We start from the raw sequence: 19257 nt of genomic DNA on the forward strand, positions 1-19257 counted from the left end.
ACAAAAGCAAACCACATAAGAATGGTCTGAGGAATAAGAGAAAGCAGGAAGAAGTGAAGAGATGAACAGAGTTCAAGGAAGAGATGGACAACATCAGGAAAACCAACACAGCTGGCTTTCAAAGGTATCAAAAGGATCTGGTAAACTGCTTAGGCGTTTCATACCTTTTCAGTTGAAAATAAGGAAGGAGTACAGGAGTAGACATCTGTGAAACACTGAGAAGATGGACTATGAAGACTGAAGAGTAGACAGACGGAATGTGAGATCAACAGTCGAAAGGATAGAAAAAGGGTGACTCTGTACAGAGACTCCAGAGAGAAAGCAGAGGCCGCCAACACCGCCAGCAGAACACGAGGACAGCTACTGCGCAGAACCGGCACTAAAGGCCTTACACCAGACCAACTGGCTAGACGGCACACGACTGTGATAGACTGCCATTCAGAGCAAATGAAATGTGTATTTGAATTTTCTTACATATAGGTTAATCTGAGCATCTTTCCACAGAATAAACAAACAAAAATATCTATTAACAAACAACAGCAATAAAAAAAGATGAAAGAATGTACGTCATTGCTCCAGAAATAATTTTTGCTTCATGAATGTAAGTTTCAAGTCAAATGATACACAAACATTACATAGGCTTACCCAAAAAATATTTTGACAAAGTATTTTTTGACTTATTAGGAAATTACTCATAGATATATAAATAAAAAACTAAGCTATCACTTTGAACAGTGCTTTAAAAATAAAGAAAACAACATACCGTATCCCTCACAGAAGTACTTGATTTCTTGAATGTACATAACTCTTTCTTCTTCTGTTCAATGTAGTATCTAATGTCTTTATTGAAAGAAGGACCGAGGATTAGCAATTTTACCTTTGGAGTTAAACAATGATATCTTAAGTGGCAGTAAGCTTAGGTTAACAGTTTGCCATTGGAGGTACCTCTACTATCAAAACTTTTACTATGTAAAGTTAAACTAAGAGACAGACAACAAATATTGTCAAAAGATCCTTACCATCAATATGAAGAATCTTCACTCCCCATGATAAGGCATTTGATAATATACTATTAGCAGGAATAAAATCCTGTAAAACAATAAAAAACTAAGTTGGTCTAAAAATTACTTTAAAAAAGCTATATAAATGCTAAACCACTGAAGAGCTTATGCATAAGTGTCCCTAAAGAATGACAACAGTAATGAGGACTTTGTTTTATATTTTGGCATTCTTAAATCAATCCCAATTAATAGATTCCTATGTCTCCCTTTGTAGCCCTGGCTTGCCGGGAACTCAAAAATCCACCTCTCAAGTGCCAGGAATAAAGGCATGCCCAATATGCCTACCTGGCTTAACACTAATATTTCAGATGGCCACAAGATGGGGATGTTTCTGCAGGAAAAGTAGCTTCTGCTTTGGACCGACTGAGATGATGCCTTGATTTAAGCTTTTCTCATTAAAAACTAAAGGACAGCTCTAGAACATCTGCACTTTAATTAAAAATTCTGTGTGTGGTGTGTACATGTCTGTGTGGCATGCAGAGGCCTGAGGTCAACGTCAGGTGTCTTTTTTCAATCACTCTCCACTTTTAATTTTTTAGACAGGGTCACTTGTTGAACCTGAAAGTCACTAATTTGTAGGGGCCCACAGAAGCTCCCTAGTAAGGCCTTATTCAAGGTCAGAGAATCGGAGCTTGCTTTGCTCAGCAGGGCTGCATAATGGGATGATTTGGTCAGGGGTGTGGTTACCAGGTGTTTTGAGGGGTCTACACTTGGCTGTATGTTGTGCTTTGATCTTGAAACGGGGAGGTCTTTTGCCTCTTCCCTTGGTAGTGTATAAAAAGCCCATTAGAATAAATCTCAGAGAGACTGGGTACTGACCCAGGGCCCTCCCGAAGCTATCCTGTGTCTCTTTCTTGTCATCTCATCTATCTTCCTATCTGACACTTCCTCATTCTTCTCTCCTCCCCACAAGAACCCTTCAACAGGTCGGAGCTGGTCTCTCATACTAATTCAGCTAGGCTGGCTAGTCAATTAGCTTTAGGGACCCACCAGCCCCACCCAACCGCCAAAAAAACTCCAAGGCTGGGGATTCGAGGCACCTGCTGCCATGCCTGGCTTTTTACTTTTTATGTGGATTCTGGGCATCCAGATTTAGTTCATGCGTTCATGGCAGGCTTTTTTTTACTAACTTTACGGCCAGTCCAAGTCAAATAATTTATTACATTTACTTATTTTCCATGTGTTCATGTCTTTGTGTATGTGTGTGGGTGCACACATCACAGTGCACACCTAGAGATCAGAGGGCAATCTGCACGAGTCAGTTCTTCCCTTCCACCATTTGGATCCTGGGTATCAAACTAAGGTCAGTAGTCTTGGCTTTACCCACTGAGACATCTACCCAGCCTACAGTTAAATTTTTAATAAAATATAGCTGGGTGTGGTAATACCTATCTATAATGTCAGCACTTGGAAGTCAAGCAAATCTGAGGCCAGCCTGAACTACATGAGACTCTGTCTCAGCAAATCAGACAATCAAGACGTAGAATATGCACTGCAAGTGTTTTCCCTGCCTGTCTCTGCATGACAGGGTCTTCTGCCCTGGCTGGCTTCCCTAATGCTGCTCTGCCTGGCTTATGAAGAGCTGGGGTGGATCCTAGGACCGAATGTATGCTAGACCAGCCCCATCCCAATGAGCTCTAGCTGCACCACACACTGTGAACTTCAAGTTCCTACTCACATGATCCTTGACAGCTTTCTCAGCTAACAACTTTCCTCGGCTCAGACACACCTGCACAAAGACCAAGATGACAAACGTAAACAGTTACAGAAAGGGCTAGAAAGAGGAAATCATTAAAGTAGGTAAATTTTGTTTATATCAAGCCCCAATGGCTAGGAACACAGCAAATACATGGTCAAAAGTGACTTCATTATTCTCTTGGTAAGACAGATTAGTAAAAAAATTCCTTTTCCTCTTTTTCTTTTTTTCTAGTGGAGAAAACAACAAAACACACCAAGAACAAAAAGAAACTGAATGAGATCCCAGAGGGTCAACTGTTTAGTAAATGTAACAAAGATGAAAATAGCTAGTATCCACTGCAATTTTAAATCTACAATTGTCAGGTTAACATTTTAGATTTTAGTCTTTCCTTTTTGGTGATACATTCTAGCAGCCACCCTACAACCGAGCTCTGTCTCCAGTGCTTCTAACACCGTAAGTAACTTTAGATGTGCTCTCACTAAGTCGCCCAGGCTGGCCCTGAAACTGCAATCCTCTTGCTTCACAGTCCCAGGAGCGGGGATAGCAGGCCTGGCTTAGTTCTGCATTGACTGAAGAGTCAAGAAAAATAAACTTGATACACAACTTCTTATAAACTACCTCACTTTTAAACTAAGACAGCATGGAAAGTTGCTGAAAGGCTATGAACAAATCGAGAGCTTGTTGCTGGTACACGACCTTCTCCCCAAAGAGCACTAACGCACAAGCCCGCCGTCTTCTCTTCCCAAGCGATCTCCGATGTAACTCCTGTTTCCTTTTTCTCTCCATAAGGCTATCACAGATAAGGAAGGCGTGGCCACTTAATTACATGTCAACCTAACAATTTAGATCCATTAAGTGTTTTATCTCTCACTCTCTTCTCTAAGTATTTCAATCAATCAGTTTGTCCTTCCTTTTGTCTTCCAACTTCACGGCAATGAATTGACAGGGATTTACCGCCAGTACCTTTTTAGCCTGGATTTTAACCTATCTCATCACACACACATTTTCTATCCGTCACAAAATATTGTGATTTTCCCACCAAGCCCTGGATGTGTAAAATTATGCCCAAATTGAGAGTGTGAAATTGGCAGTAAGCTGGAACTGGTCGATTTGCTTTTCTCTACTTTGAAAATTTTATGTTTCTATTTTTTCTTCAAAAGAATACTAGCTATTAACTTTCATTGTAAAGTATTCTAAAAGTAAAAGTTACCCCCTAAAGTACAAGTACACTTTAGGAGTCAGGGCACAACTTGACTACACTGTATTATTAAGGAAAAATTATTACCTTTCAAAACGACAGCCAACGTTATCAACAGTGAGAAAGCACAGAGCTTTGCTTTATTCTAACCAATCCATCTACATGCTATAAGCCTGCTACTGAAAGCCCAGAGTCAGGGGTGAGGGTAAACATCTATAGTCTCAGTACCTGGGAGATAGGCCGGAGGGCTGAGAATTTTGAGGTCAGTCTGGGCTATGTAGGGAGTTCCAAACTAGCCTCAGAGGGCTACAGCGAGAGCTTGTCTCACAACTAGGAAACCATGAGATCCCCTTTTCTAGAGTCTCAAAGCATGTAGAGCACACTTACTCTGTCTGGAGACTTAAAGGAACTTCCATCATGGCTAGGATGAGGTGAGGTGGTTTCTGCAGTATACGCAGATTCTGGACTTGGTACAGGAGAATTTCGACCCAATGTTTGTGCATATTTTGCTTCCTTTTTATTTGAAACAAGATAACTGATATCTTTGCTGAGAAATTCTTCAACTCGCTACAAGAAAACAAAGTATTTTCAATAAAAACTCCAAAGCTAATTAAAAACACTGCAAATTCCAATTTGATGTAATCTAGTATCTCACAAATTGGTAACTGAAAATTACCAGTAGTTCTGAGAAAGGAGGGGGTTCCGTTAACAGTATAATAATGTCATGTGCTAACTACTATTCTTAAGTACTTTGTCCTAATTAATGTAGTCCACGTACTCCCATGGCAATTATCTGTGTATATGGAGATGAAAACTGAAGTGACTTGCTGGAGTCATTCATACCAACCAAGTTTCCTACAGAGATGAACTGTTCCTTGCCTGCACCACGTAACAACATTGCACAAACCTGCTACATGCGGTGACTAAGCGCCCAAAATGTAGTTATTATAGCCAGGTCACTGAATTTTAAATTTTACTTACTCTTAATGAATTAGCTAATATCTGGTACATCACAGTTTTAAACCATTAAGTTTATAACATTTTCTAAGACTTAAACTTAGAAGAGAAAACTTTTACTCAACAAGGCTAAAATTGTTAGAAGAAAATGCCCTAACATGCTTTATGGGGACACACACATGAAAGTGAATGTTATTAAAATGCACACCATATAAATAGAGCTTACACGGAAGACTAGGGAATTAGTAAAAGCTCTGTCTAATTCCTACAGTCACACTATGAATAGCAAGGTCTGTCAGCAAGATGCCTCAATAGGTTGGTGCCGATCTGAGTTTGATCACCTGGACTCACAGGGCAGAAGGAGAAAAACAATTCCTGCAAGTTCTCCTCATGCGCGCACACTTACATGTGCATACACACACACAGAATAAAAATTGTTTAAGATGCTAAAACCAAAATGAAGCAAAGCTTGTGATAGCTAAGTTAATTTAAGCTACATTAACTCAAAATTGGCTGTTGACAGGAGCAACCTTAGTGAAATGCAAACTGTTTTCTTTTTCCCCCAGGCAACACTCATTTCCACTGACCAGCTAATAAAGTATTCACATTTATTCCAGAAAATGAGTCTTGTATAAAGACAGGAAAGAATGTAAATAATAATTTATATATAAAATACTGTCTTAAACTGCATCGTCTCTAGTAACCCTTTTTCAGTGTGTGCGCGCGCGCGCGCACACACACACACACACACACACACACGGTGTATGTATGTATGTACACTAGTTTAACATTTTTTTTTTGAGACAGGGTTTCTCTGTGTAACCTTGGCTGTCCTGGAACTCGCTCTGTAGAACAGGCTGGCCTCAAACTCACAGAAATGCCCCACCTCTGCCTCCTGAGCGCTGGACTAAAGGTATGTGACAGCACCACCCAGCTTTGTTCAACTATTTTAAGCGTAACAATTCAGAGGCAATCCCCACCTTTATAATGCTATACAACCACCACTACTATCCATTTCTAGAACATTTTCATTCCAAATTTAAATCCTTTAATCCTCCATGTCCTCATGCTGATAACCTCTACTTAATTTGTCTCAATGAACATGACTATTCTGGAACTTCACTGCTATAGTTTGAATGTTCCCACTTATATTGTAGAAATTTAATTCCAGTTGTGAGGTATTAAGGCGAAAACACGCTCGAGAGACAGCTCAGCAGGTAAGAGTACTGGCTGCTCTTCCAGAGTACCCCGGTTCAGTTCCCAGCACCCACACGGTGGCTCACAACACCTGTAACTTCAGTTCCAGGGGATCGGATGCCCTCTTCTGACCTCTTCAGGCCTGCATGCATGTGGTGCACAGACATATGCAGGAGAAACCCTCAAACACTTGAAATAAAAACAAACAAACAAATAAATAAAATGGTGAAAGCACTCTGCAGCAGTGGCTCTCAGCCCGTGGGTCATGACCCTTGCGGGGGGATCACATATCAGATATTTACACCACAATTCCTAACAGCAGCAAAATTACAGTTATGAAGTAGCAATGACACAATTGTAAGGTTGGGTCATCACCACAACATGCGGGACTGTATTAAAGGGTCACAGCATTAGGAAGGTTGAGAACCACTGTTCTATGGTCTTTGGAGATAGACTCTGAAAGTTAGACAGACCATAAAGGCAGGATCAAGCCCCAGCTACTGCTCTGGCTATACAAAAGAAAGAGAACTAAAACCGGATGATCAGTCAGTCATTGTATTGTTACCTTTCTCATTGGCTCTAATAAATACCTCACAAAAGCAACTTAAGGAACAAAAGGTTCGTTCTGGCTCAGGATCTGAGGGAATATAATCAACCCAACACAGCAGAGAAGGTGTGACAGTGGGAGCATGAAGTGGCTGATCACAGTAAGTCATGAAGCAGAGAAAGATGAATGCTGGCGCTCCGCTAGTGTTCTCAATTTCATTCAGTCCAGAACATCAGCTCATGGATTAGTACTCCTTTCCTAATTCGCTTTCTGTTACTGTGCTAAAACACCAGCCAGAAACAACTTGGAGAGGAAAGGGTTTATCTCAGCTGATACTTCCAGGTAACAGTCCATCATCTAGAGAGTGCTTCTCAATCTTCCTAATGCTGCAACCCATTAATAATACAGTTCCTCATGGTGTGGTGACCCCCAACCATACGATTATTTCATTGCTACTTTATAATTGTCATTTTGCTACTGTTATGAATTGCAATGTAAATCTGTGTTTTCCAATGGGTTAGGGGTCTTGACCCACCAGGTGAGAACCACTGGTCTAGGGGAAGCCAGGGCAGGAGCCTGAAGGAACTGAAGCAGAGACCGTGGAGGAATGCTGTTCACCAGACTGCTGCTCAGCCTACAGATGTCCACATCTCTTTGACACCCTGCTTTCAATTCTTTCAGATATATATATACTAAGAAACCTTTTTTCCTGAGACCACCCATACGGTCTGCAAAGCTGTTGCCTCATTTTACATTCCTACCACCAGTGGACAAGTAAAAGACTGTGAAAGTTAACACTTATTTTCTTTTCTTTTCTTTTTTTTTTTTTTTTTTTTGCCAGTAGCTAATGTCATTACTAAGGTTTAGATTTGCATTTACCTGATGATTAGAATGCTGTGGGCTACTGGTACATCTTTTTTGAATGTCTCTTCAGGCCCTTCACCTATTATTTATTTTTATGTGTATGAGGGTTTGCATGCATATATACATATATGCACATACATATATGTATATCTGTGTGTGCTTAGTGCCTGCTGAGGCCAGGAGGGTGTCAGGTCACCTAGAACTATACACAGACGATAGTGAACCACCATGTGGGTCCTGGAAACTGAACCCAGGTCCTCTGTAAGAACAAGTGCTTTTAACTGCTGAGCCATCTCATCTCTGCAGCCCGCTTCACCAATGAATTATCCTTCTGTTGTGGAAATGCAGGTCTCCATGTATTCTGTACATAAATCACTTATTAGATATATGATAAACCATTTTGCTTTGAAACAGGACTCAGAGTCTATGATGACCTTGACCTATGGATGACCCTGAATGTCTTGATTCTCTTGCCCTTACCTCCTGAATGTTCTGATGCCACTGCCACACGTCTGTGCCACTGTTTGCATTTTATGCAATGGAGGACTGACCCCAGAGCTCTATGTAGGCCTAGCAAGCACTCTTATCAACTGAACGAACATGAATGATTCACAAAATATTCTCTACCCTTTGGTGGGTTTCTTGTTAATGTCCTAGGAGAGGGATGAGTTGTTCATTTTAACTAAGTTAACTTAAGAGTCTTTTAAAATTGCTGCCGATGAGTAGATATAATTTTGGTATTACTGAAATCACTGCAAAAACTCAATATTATAAATATTTCTTCTAACATTTTCTAATTATTTAGCCTCTTACTTGGATCCATTTTGAGTTAATTTTTTTGCATATGATGTAAGGTAAATGTCCAAACTCATCCTTTTGCATGTAGATATCCAGCTCTCCTGAAAATGACTTGTCATTTAAGAAACAAAAACAACTAACTATATATAAAATAGTTTATTTATAAGCTTTCACTCATTGGCCTGCATGTTACACTACTATAATACTATAAAATTTTCCCAGTTTTACATTTCTTATAAACCAAGTTAAAACTCCTTAATGTAAGAGCTGAGATGGCTCAGCTGATTAAGCCCTTACTACACAGAAGACTCTGGATTCAGCGCACTGCATGTACATGGCAGCTCACAACCATCCATAACTCCAGTTCTAGGGGGTCTGATGCCCTCTCCTGGCTTCCTTGGGCACCCATGATGTTTTGTGTACACACACCTTAAAATCAATAATAATAAACACCTTCTGTGGTAGTTCTGGGCACAGTACAATACACAGAGAAACTGTCTTAAAACTCAAAAATAACATTACCACAAAACCAAAAGGAAACCAAACCAGAAAACCACCTCTGGTGGGTGTAGCAACAGCTCAGGTCTCTGTTATTTCAACACTGGGGAAATGAAGACGGAATATTATAAGGTTCTAGGCCAGCCTGCGGTATAAAGGATGATCTGTCCTAACACAAAGCCATGTCCACCCTCACCCCCTCAAAAGCCCAAACGTACTCCTCTATCCTTCATAATGTAGGAAATGTCCTTTATAATTTGGTTCTAACGTAACTGATTACTGCCACTTCCATATCTAAATTTCAATCTCAAGGTATGTTGTAGCACCATCAGGTACACAGACACACCTATACAGGCACACATCGTAACTAAGTTCTTTCCAAAAGTTATGCACAGTGTATTAAGTACATCCCTAACAGACCTTTAAGACCCAACCCAAACTTTAACTGTGCTGATTCATATTGGCAAGTAGGCATTTTCATCTGTGTCCTAAAAGCAATTTCTACATATTCTATTAAAGAATTCACAGGGCTGTTCTATAATGACTTAGTTATTGTGCCCACACAATGTCCTCTAAAATTCTTCAGCTGGAAGTAATCTCCCCTTTCCTTTTATGTTATATTATAATCAACTGTACCCATGTGTTGTGTAAGTTTCCTAGAGGATTGAAACAGTTCATCCTACAGGAAGCTCCTTAAGCAGGAAGGTAAACAACTCAAAATAGCTTCAGGAAGTCTCAGAAACTGACCAGATTCACTAGGCCCCTCCCTGATAGAGCAAACAATAAAAGCTGAGTGTTCCTCTCGGATGAAAGGAAGTGAAGTGTAAAGACTCTCAAAGTAGAAAGCTGCAAAGACTCTGAGACCAGACCAGCTGCCTGGAAGAAGCAGAAACCAGCTAAGCTTCCTGGAAGAGGTTTAGACCAGTTACTTGGAAAGGACACTCTCCAACCTCCTGAGCTGCCTGCAGGCTGGGCAGTGTGCTCCAGGTTTCCCAGCTTTTGTGAGCTGTCACTCACACTGGGGTGGGGCTTGGTGAAGCAGCTATCTTTGAATCATTTCTGCTCCTATAAGTAATCCCAATAAAATTCATTAATTCACCAAGTTATACTTTGGTGGTATCCATATTTTGATCTGTCATGGGATCCCTACCTGGGGTGAATAGATGTGTGTTGTATCTCCCTAGGAAAAGATTTTTCACACAAAACCATGCCATCTCTATCTAGATTAGAGCTTCAGGAAAGACAGGCACAGGATTTATTTTTGAGCCTAACAAAACACAATACCATGCCCTGCAAACCACACTCAGATAACCGCTCAATTATTGTGGTGATATTTTATTTGTGCTCTAATAAATAAAGCTTGTCTGGAGATCAGAGGAAAAAGCCAGCCATTATATTAGACAGACGTCAGGCAATGGTAGTACCTGCTTTTAATCCTATCATTTGGCAGGCAGGAATCTGTCTGGATCTCTGTGAGTTCAAGGTCACACTGGAGAACAGAACTAGGCATGGTGACACATGCCTTTAATCCCAGTACCAACCAGAGGTCTGGAGGGCTGTACAGACAGACAGGAAGTGACAGAGCTGGACAGGAAGAGGAAGTGATGTAGCTGGGCTGAGAGAGTGAATGAGAGAACAGAACAGAAAGGCATACAGATGTGGGAAGACAGGAAGTAGCTCACATTTGGAAGCTGTGGAGATGGTGAGGTAAGATTAGCTGTGGCTTTCCCTATTTTCCTGATCTCTCAGGTTTTTACCCCTATATCTGGCTCAGAGTTTTTTATTTAATAAGACCGTTTAGCAATTCGTCTACAAATTATAGTTTTACCATGGTTTTCAATTTACTGGAAATTGTTGGCCCCTGTCTTAATGGCTAAACACAAAATTATACTTAACTCTGTCCTCAGGAGCACAACATAGTAAGGTCTGGCCCTGTTGGAACATAGCCCAGGAATGGAGTCACATGAGAATTCTGAGTGCTAGTGAGAAAACTCCAAAAAAACAAAAACAAAAACAAAAACAAAAAACAAACAAACAAAAAAACAAGTCTTGTGACCTCAGTTTCTTCAAAACACAGAATTGTTCTTGGAATGTGTTTTCATGCCCCTCCAGGTGTAGCGGACAGGAGAGAGTTACTTCAGCTGTTAGTCATGTGCCTCTCTGGAAAAACATGGTTTTTCCACATGTGGCTTATCCTTATGGATGTGATTTTTTTTTTTCTTTTTAATTTGGTTTTTCAAGACAGGATTTTTCTATGTAGCTTTGGGCCTTTCCTGAAACTCACTTTGTAGACCAGGCTGGCCTTGAACTCAGAGATCTGCCTGCCTCTGCCTCCTGAGTGCTGGGATTAAAGGCGTGTGCCAACACCGCCTGGCTGAATGTGATTTTCTTTCTTTTTTTTTTTTTTTTGTTTTTTTTGAGACAGGATTTCTCTGTGTAGCTTTGTGCCTTTCCTAGAACTCACTTGGTAGCCCAGGCTGGCCTCGAACTCACAGAGATCCGCCTGGCTCTGCCTCCCGCCTGGCTCTACCTCCCGAGTGCTGGGATTAAAGGCGTGCGCCACCACCGCCCGGCATGAATGTGATTTTCTTAATGAAGGAACTCTAGCCAGCCAAAGAATGGCAAACATGGCTCTGGCAGGCCCCGCCCTTCTCCCCCATTCCCTGGCCTTGCTAAAAACCATTAGATTACATCCCTAAAGCCAGCCACCAAGATCTATTCCCTTATTTGGCCACTTCCTTCTCTCCTGAGGCTGACTACCAAGGTCCAGCTGTCAAAGTATTAAAGTCCAGCAATCAGAAGTCCCCTTTGGCTCTCCTAATTAACATGCCCAGTTAAAATTAAAACACTCATCCCAACATAGGGTTTCCCCTTGTACCTTTATTTTCCTACAGGTCATGTCTGTCCCCTCTCTATCCAGAGGTAGTCCTTTATCGTGCCCACCCCTTCTCCTTTGTCCTCTATCTCCTGTTTTCTCTTTTATTCCCTGCCCTCTGTCCCTCTGGGGGAAATAAATCTCCTTTGTGCTGAGAACTTGGTCTTGGGGTGTCCTGAGCAAACAATGGTCCCTTTCACTTAACCCTCAGAGTATAAGTTGCCTGGTGCTCTGAATAAAGTTGGCTACTGCACGAGACTTTAGTCCACCTCATTAGTAGGCCCTGCTCTCCCAGTTCCATGCTGCCAATAAAGTGGTGACCATCACCCTTATATTTATCTTTCTCCAATTGTTTTACTCTAGTCCAAACTGTTTAGAAATGGGCCGGCCTATCCTTCCTTCTGTTTTTCTAAATAGGGTCTTACTACATAGCCCAAGCCACATGAGCTTTTGAACTCATGATCCTCCAGCCTTCCCTAAACCCTGAGATTAGAAGCATATATGCCAGCAAGCCTGGCTCTATGTCCTTACGTGGTTTTGATTTAGCTACTTTTCTTAACAGTATAAAACAAAGTTTGTGAAAGCTGACTGCAATTTAATTGTCATGAGTATCCTGTGCAAATGAATAGGATACTAACATGCTTTCATTAAGACTAGAAAATAATACAGAATTGGTCAATTAAACAATGACATTATTGGGATGATCTGAAGCAAAAAAAGTAATAAAAAGGATAGAAAGGTTATATAAAACTAGGAACTGGGGAAAAACATAACCTTTTAAATGACTACTTGACAAAATTAGTGTTTGGACCTAGGAAGTGAATTGACATCATTGAGTTATATAGGAAAGTTAAGACCACAACTAAGTACCTTTTTTCCAATAAGAATGTTAGTAAAGTGTGGAAGTCGGCTTTCTCTTTTCACCATATGGGTCCCAAGGATCACAATCAGGTTGCCAGGTTTGGCAGCAAACGCCCTCCCTTACTGGCAAGCTACCTCACTGGCCCAGTACTTTTTTTGCTGGGGGGAGAGTGCAGATGCAATCTCCAATAACAAATTGTGCAGCAGAGCTCTTTGCATTTAGGAAATCACAGGGTCGGGACAGATGTACTGTACTATGAGTGCTATGTAAGAGTGCCATGGATCAGCCCTACCATGGGAGAATCACCTTCGTGATCATGGTAACTCCCCTGCCACATAAGTATAAAGCTTACGCTTCTAATATGTCCACTGGGATACTCGAAACTATTTGATGGTAAAATTTGACACATATAAGAAAATCAAAATCTTCCTTAACTACTATCTATGGCAGAAGTAATTCAAATGCTGTTTCTTGAAAATACCTTAGAAAGTGCCGTGAAGATGGGAGAAAAAGAAACGAGCAGTGGAAATGATTCCTGTCCCAGTGGTCACATTGCTAATTGACTCAAAGCTTCCTTTTCACAGGTTTCCCACACTGGATTTATAGATATACCATTATCTGAAGCACCTACTGCTAAAAACAAATCCAAACATCAGTGAATCGAACCTAAAGTCAACAGAGTGAACAACACACCTGAGAAAGCTACCAAGCATCCATTGGCCACTGACAGCTAAAAGAAAGAATGGCGGCATGCCATGTTTCTCTGGGATTAGACCAGCAGACAGCACTTCATTCTGAAACGGGGGTCTTCACACCTATCTCGGGCAGTAAGCACATTACCATACCCTTGACAGGCCACACAGTCAATGGTGGCAGGTCTATCAACCATGACCTCTAGAAGTGCAGCCATATGGGCCATTATGATAAATGCCACCATAAATACGTGATAATGAGTCAACAAAATGAGTATCAGAAAAGTAGGATGTTCAGGGGAGTTGGAAGGGGCCTAGCTATGAAGGAGAGTGAGCAAGAGAGGAACGAGAAGGAAGGGTAATAAGGGGTAACTGATTACATTAAAATTCGTATATGAATGTAATCGACAAAAAAGAAAAAAATTCTATTTACCAACCCCCCCCTTTATAATTCTAAGGAATCTGTGAAATACTCTTTTGAATTTCCAGACTAGAAATGTGAACTTTCAGAAACTCAAAATTCCAGTCCAGCAGAAACCTTTGAAACAGTAAAAATACTAATACCCTCATTTGCTAGAATTTAGGTAATATTAACATTACAACTAAGAAATCTTTTAGAATTTGCCTAAGTTTTCTAATCATCTAAGTAATGTTTATAACAGGGAAGACAGTTTAACTAATACTCCAAACTGTTCCCTCAATAATGGGCTGCTGTTTACTCAGTAGTGTCTGTCTCTGTCTCTCTCTCTCTCTCTCTCTCTCTCTCTCTCTCTCTCTCTCTCTCTTTCTCTCTCTCTCTCACACACACACACACACACACACACACACACACGTACGTACATTATAAAAGTCACATCATAGATATATCACTAAAGAACTATTTTAACACATAACAGCCCCTCAGTAATCAGTCAAGTAGTTCCTGCTGATTTGGAAGGCAGTTCACTAGGACAAAGGACTCTCTTTCCTTTATTCTTAACCACTCATCACAGAAACATTTTGTCAGGTGACAAAAGGCTAAAAAATGTGTTTTGTCCTTTGGTGTTGGGACTTGAGCACAGAAAATCTTGCACATGCCCAGTAGGTGCTCAACCACTGGACTACACTCCCAGTCCCCAAATAATTCATTAATAATAAACAATTCATAGTTTTTAGGCTGCTATTCACTAAATGGCTATAGTTTGCCAAAATGAAATTCTTTAATGATTTCATATCATAAGGTGCTAGAGTAATTTTCTACTCTCTGTGAGCGTGCAGTTTTCACTTACCCCGCCAAGATCCTTTATGTCTTTTTGGAGTTTTTCACATACGGTGATAGAAGGCAAGTCAAGGTAAAATATTTTTCCACAAAGAGGCTTATATTTCGATTTTTCCAGTCTATTATCAGTTTTCAGGGATTTCAAAGACGGTCTGTTCTTTTCATTTTTGTCCTGGATGCCACCTGTGATTACAAAAAAGAATCAGGTAATCAGGTCTGCTTTATGCAGACAAAAATTTACCTGCTTAGAAAACATTAAACGACCTTACCACAGAAAGGAAAATTATTAGTCACACCAACTTAAGTAGTTAGAATCTAAATGTATTCCTGAATATCACCACTTAGGATGAAGGCAAACTGCCCTGTATGGTTTCCATAAATTAATTCTATAGTGGAGAACAGGAGCTGAATCAGCAGAAAGTAGACATTATTTATTCCTGTTTATGTATGAAGGGAACTCTATAAAGCCTTTCTGAAAAACTTACTTTCTCAGGATGTAAACTTCACGGGAGTATTTACTTATTGAAGTCAGCAGTTCTGTGAAAACTCAACACAGGTGTTTCAAATTTTAAAACTTTATTTACCTCGGCAAAAAAAAAAAAAAGTATCTAGAATAAACAACCCAATCCTCAAGGGTTACTTACTGAGTGCTCAAATTGTGGTTTCATAGTTTTGTCTAGTCCTAAAACGAAATAAACGATCTAGTTCATGCACTCTGCTTACATATTAAGGACTCAGGCCCACTAAGGACATCGCCATTTATCTCCTTCCTTCTATTTTAAAAGCAGATGAGAATTAAGCAACTTCTATCAACTTTTCAAAAGCAACCTGCATTTTATGGCCTGGTTAAAAGACACACATGTATCTTCTCAGGAAAACTTTTCATCGTGAATTTTTATTTTTATACGACACAATGCAACTGAAATAGGAACCTGTTTTTGTCTTCAGGTGTCTAGGAGGTTGAAATCAACACGGCGAGTTACACACACACAAACACTGCTTTAATTACGAGGGAAGGAGCTAACAGCCGCAAACGGAGCGGGCGGCGCGGCCGGCTGTCCGTCGGGGACCCGCGCATTGTCTGCAGCTCGCAGCCCCGGGGATGGGGGACGGCAGCTGCGGCCGGAGGGCACGAGGGGCCCTGCCGCAGACCCACCGCCTTCGGGGCGCCCAGAACCCACGCAAGTGCAGAAGCAGCCGAGGCCCCCGCGGGAAGCCTCGCTGGAACCCACCGTGGAAGCGGCCGAGCAGGAAGGGATTAAAGGGACGGCGGCGGGGGAGGGGCTCCGTACCGGGGAGAGGCGCTTTGCTGTGGATCCGCATGGTCTCCAGGTTCATGGCAGCCACCGGGCACCTACATGCTGGGTCCGCACCGGGCGCCGCACGGGACGGCCGCGAACACGGAGCTCCGAGGCCCGGCCGCCGCGCCCGCGGGCCGACGTCCACGGCCGGTTCCGGCGCCGAGCCTCCGAGCAGGAAGGGGCTGCAGCACCGACGTGCGAGCCGCGGCGGTTAAAGATTTGAAAACGCGTCACGCGGCCGCGACGCCCAGGCGACGCGCTCCCCGCCCTCCCTACGCCGGGCCGGCCTCGCGCAAGCTCCACCCGCTGGGCCGCGCGCGCCGCAGGCCCCGCCCCCGCCCCGGGCCCCGCCCCTCGCCCCGCCCCCGGCGCGCGGGCCTGCCTGGCTTCAGACCCCGGCGGGCCGGCGTCCCTGTCCAGCTCGGGCGCCGCGCTGCGCACCCCGGAGTGTGGAGCGCCCCGGGCCGGGGGTGCAGTGAGCCTCGCAGGCCGTGTGGCCAGCATCACCCGCTGCGTTTGCTGCGACCCCCGCCTTTTTGCAGGCGCCTCGCCGCCAGGTACGCCACTTAGCCGCGTGTGGGACGCGGGCCCCGGCTCTCCCGGCTCTCGCCGACCTGGACAGGCCGCAGAGGTGGCCGGGGTGGCGGCGGGGCGGGGGTCAGCCGCTGGACCCGACTCCCGCTGCCCTTTGGGGACTTTTGTCCTGTACAGGTCTGTCCTTTCTCTGTGTGTGTGGATGTTTTTTTTTTTTTCTTTTGCAACAATAAAAGAGTGGAAAATGAAGTGTCAGGGTTTTTCACCTGTAAAACGGTAATGATAAATGGATTAATGGTCAAGACGAAACTGAGGGGTTTGTGATTTGTTTTAATTTTGCTTTATAGATGAGAGAATGCCTCATCAAAACTTGTTCTGACTATACTTCTGCTTACTCACCCTTACAAACGTTATGTTTTGTACTGTTTTGCATTTCTTAACTCCTGGCCATAATAGACCGCCTTGAGTATTGATTTTTAATGTAGTACCTCAGACCAGTCAGTGCAAATAAGTATCTTGAAGCACAGACAGTGAATTGTGAGACTGCTAGGCAAAGTCAGGACTCCAAGATGGATTAGGTTTGCTAAAGGAAATGATTTTGTTTTGAACAGGTTAAGGATGGAGTCCAGAGCGACAATCATGGAGCTGTCTTTATTAAACTGTTTATTAGACAGTTGGGGATATTTGTATTCACAGAAAAGACTGGGAGCGAGAGCCCAGAAGGGGAGATATACATTAAGAGACATCGTACTGATCTTGAGAAGGGGGCGATACAGTTTGAGCAAACATTTAATATTTTTTTTGGGGGGGGGCAACTCAATTTTCAAAATGTAATATAAACTACAGAAAGAACATGGAATTTCCATGTTTGCAAAATGGTTTAAATGTTTGAGAAGCATGAATACAGACTAGAATTGAAGCCATGAGTGAGGGGTGGAATGCCTTGGAGTAGATAGAGCGTGTGTGTGTGTGTGTGTGTGTGTGTGTGTGTGTGTGTGTGTGTGATAAAGAAGTAGGGATGGTCAGAGGATAAGGAAACGAGCTTGAGGCTCAGGAGCTGGAAGAGAACTGCGGAACAAAACTTCATGGTGGGAAGTCATGGAATTTTCTTACAGAATTGAGGTGGTTCCAGCTTCACTAAACTATAGGAGTTGGATAATTTTGAGGCTCAGTTTTAGTCTATGTGAAAAGGGGGAGATGGATGGAATATTCCTGAGAGCACAGTACAGCGCCTGGCACAGTAAGAGCTCTAAAAATTCCTGTCATTCTGATGAGCCTTGCACAACTTCTCCATTCCCAAGACAGTTCAGAACAGCTAAAACCTGAAGTGGAGGCCTGTGGTTTCGATGTGGGAGATACCATTCATTTCCTTATGACAGTCTGAATGATCATGTAGATAAGTACAATTTGAATGGTAATACGGATAAGTACAATTTGAATGGTAATATAGCTATGAACTAGTTTAAAACCGTGGGTTTGAAGTCACAGGTTGAGCAAACTGTTTGTTAAAAAAAAAAATGCCAGTAAGGAAGGAGTGATAGAAGGAAAGACTGGGTTTTTTGAAGTTTTCAGGATATGGGAAAGATACTTTCTTTTGAAAGTGATGAAAAGTGGAAATCCATTTTATGCTCTTGTGAAAGGTGAGTTATATTTTTGAGACAGGACAGTGAAAGTGTTGGACCTGTGCTGTTAGATTCCATTATGTGTTACATAATGATAATTACAAGCTATGAATGAGCAAAAAAAAAAAATCTACTCTTGTTTTTAGTTAGTTGTATTTCAATCTATCATGTAGTGTCATTTAAAAAAAAAGTTAGTGAAACTCAAATCTTAGTAATATTTCATGTAGTTAGTAGTATTTCAATCTATCATGCAGTGTCATTTTAAAAAAAAGTTAGTGAAACTCAAATCTTATAGTAGCCACAGGAAGAAGGACTTGGTCATAAACAGAAATCTCCTTACCTGTCCTGTCAGTAGTCAGGCCTATAAAAGAATGTGCTTTATGTTAAAGCAGATCTTCTCTGTGTGTCGCTTTGCGCCTTTCCTGGAACTCGCTTGGTAGCCCAGGCTGGTCTCGAACTCACAAAGATCCGCCTGGCTCTGCCTCCCGAGTGCTGTGATGAAAGGCATACACCACCACCGCCCGGCTAGATCTTGTTTTTCTCTTTGAGGTGATGTCTCCCTGTAGCCCATCCTAGCCCTGGGACTCACTACATAGCCCAGGCTGGCCTAGAATTCAGTAGAGATCCTCTAGTGTCAGCTTCCCAAGTGCTGGAATTACAGGCATGAGCCACCATACCCAGCTTAAAGTAGATCTTGAAAATGTACCTCATAGAGTCCTTCAGATGAAGGGTTTTCATTCAAGAATAAGTGAATGGGGCCAGAGTTATTTATAGTAAGAAATTGTATTAAAGCATCTTGTTGAGAAAAACTGAAGAACAGTGAGCAGAATTATGTGTGTCCAACTTGTTTGTTTAATTTTGGTAGTTTTTTTTTGTTGTTTATTTGTTTTGTTTTATTTTTGAGACAGGGTCTCAGTATGTAGTTCTGGCTGCCCTGGAACTCGCTATGTAGATGAGGTTGGCTTCACAATTCAGAGATCTGAATCTACCTGCCTCTGCCTGCCTCTGCCTCCCAAGTTCTAGGATTAAAGCTGGAGGCCAACTTGTGGCCCAACATATTTGTAGATAACCACATTATGCCACAATGTCAAAAGTTTGGACAGCCCTGGAATTAACTGGCCATGTATTTGGCTATGAATCAAGAGAAATGAATTCATTTAGAACTGGTCTAGCCTTAAAGTAATTTTATGACCATGGGCAAATTTTAAGTGTGTGTGTGTGTGTGTGTGTGTGTGTGTGTGTGTGTGTGTGTGTGTGTGTGTTCTGGACACTGAACCTGGTACCTTGTGTTTTA

At 42.1% G+C, this 19257-nt stretch overlaps 2 protein-coding genes and 1 pseudogene across 7 annotated transcripts in view; 1 reads left to right on the forward strand and 2 right to left on the reverse strand.

Annotated features, from left to right (window-relative positions):
* Dbf4 (DBF4-CDC7 kinase regulatory subunit) overlaps positions 1-16101 on the reverse strand; it is a 30647-nt gene extending 14546 nt beyond the window's left edge. Inside the window, exons 1-6 of one of the 4 annotated variants that reach the window (XM_076566287.1) lie at positions 15799-16101; positions 14517-14689; positions 4346-4525; positions 2740-2790; positions 1020-1089; positions 764-840 (exon numbers count right to left, since the gene is read on the reverse strand). In XM_076566287.1, the coding sequence (XP_076422402.1) occupies positions 764-840; positions 1020-1089; positions 2740-2790; positions 4346-4525; positions 14517-14689; positions 15799-15844 (597 nt within the window). In that variant the 5' untranslated portion in view covers positions 15845-16101. Of the gene's footprint in view, positions 1-763; positions 841-1019; positions 1090-2739; positions 2791-4345; positions 4526-14516; positions 14690-15738 lie in introns of all 4 variants that reach the window. The other 3 variants (XM_076566288.1, XM_076566289.1, XM_076566286.1) reach the window with 3 other exon arrangements.
* LOC121828444 (U1 spliceosomal RNA) lies at positions 12719-12899 on the reverse strand (annotated as a pseudogene).
* An 80-nt stretch (positions 16102-16181) lies between the features above and the next one.
* The window catches only part of Slc25a40 (solute carrier family 25 member 40), a 29874-nt gene continuing 26798 nt past the window's right edge, over positions 16182-19257 (forward strand). The window contains exon 1 of one of the 3 annotated variants that reach the window (XM_042272723.2): positions 16182-16364. The gene's annotated coding sequence lies outside the window, so the exon portion shown is untranslated. The remainder of the gene's footprint in view (positions 16365-19257) is intronic. The other 2 variants (XM_076566291.1, XM_042272722.2) reach the window with 2 other exon arrangements.

Source organism: Peromyscus maniculatus, chromosome 3 (assembly GCF_049852395.1).
Source record: "Peromyscus maniculatus bairdii isolate BWxNUB_F1_BW_parent chromosome 3, HU_Pman_BW_mat_3.1, whole genome shotgun sequence".
Classification (NCBI taxonomy): Eukaryota; Metazoa; Chordata; class Mammalia; order Rodentia; family Cricetidae; genus Peromyscus; species Peromyscus maniculatus.